This window comes from Solanum stenotomum, unplaced genomic scaffold (assembly GCF_019186545.1).
Source record: "Solanum stenotomum isolate F172 unplaced genomic scaffold, ASM1918654v1 scaffold651, whole genome shotgun sequence".
NCBI lineage: Eukaryota > Viridiplantae > Streptophyta > Magnoliopsida > Solanales > Solanaceae > Solanum > Solanum stenotomum.
Genome location: NW_026036231.1, coordinates 1 through 608, shown reverse-complemented (window position 1 = coordinate 608; position 608 = coordinate 1). Strand labels below are relative to the sequence as shown.

General features: G+C 37.5%; 1 protein-coding gene across 1 annotated transcript; it reads left to right on the top strand.

The window, feature by feature from the left end:
- Positions 1-90: 90 nt before the first annotated feature.
- On the top strand, positions 91-604 carry LOC125852886 (auxin-responsive protein SAUR21-like; the record flags this gene model as incomplete). Its single annotated transcript, XM_049532565.1, has 1 exon — positions 91-604. A coding segment is annotated over exon 1 (276 nt), but the record flags the coding sequence as incomplete, so codon positions are not given.
- Between the last annotated feature and the right edge of the window lie 4 nt (positions 605-608).

Sequence of the window (608 nt, the reverse complement as noted above, 5' to 3'; positions counted from 1 at the left end):
CTCGGCATCAACTTCATCATTCTTGTGGATTTTATTTCAAATAAAAGCGGGTCCTAATGTCGTTCTTCTACAAATTTATTGTCTGAATACTTGATAATAATAGAGTAAGCAAAACCATGTGAAGCTTCATGTGCCATTGTCTCTCACCAGTGGCCACCAAATTCTCTTCACCGCCAAATTTGGATATGAAACTTACTACTAACTTTGTATATATACACATACACAGAAAGCTTTTTACACAAAATACAAATCTCAACTGCTGTGTATTTCTCAAAGTCCTTTATTCTTTCTTTTAATTCATCATATAAAGTTACAAAAGTATCTCACCATGGGTATCACAATGAGTCCCCTTATTCAAGGTTCTAGAATCTTGAGGAGGTTTTCAAATTCCGGAGGTGTTCCAAAAGGTCATTGTGCAGTATATGTAGGAGAGAGTCAGAAGAAGCGATTCATCGTGCCAATATCATACTTGAGTCAGCCTTTATTTCAAGACTTGTTAACTCAAGCTGAAGAACAGTTTGGCTTCGATCATCCAATGGGTGGTCTCACAATACCTTGCAAAGAGGACGTGTTCGTTGATCTCACTTCCCACTTGAGGAGATCATGAA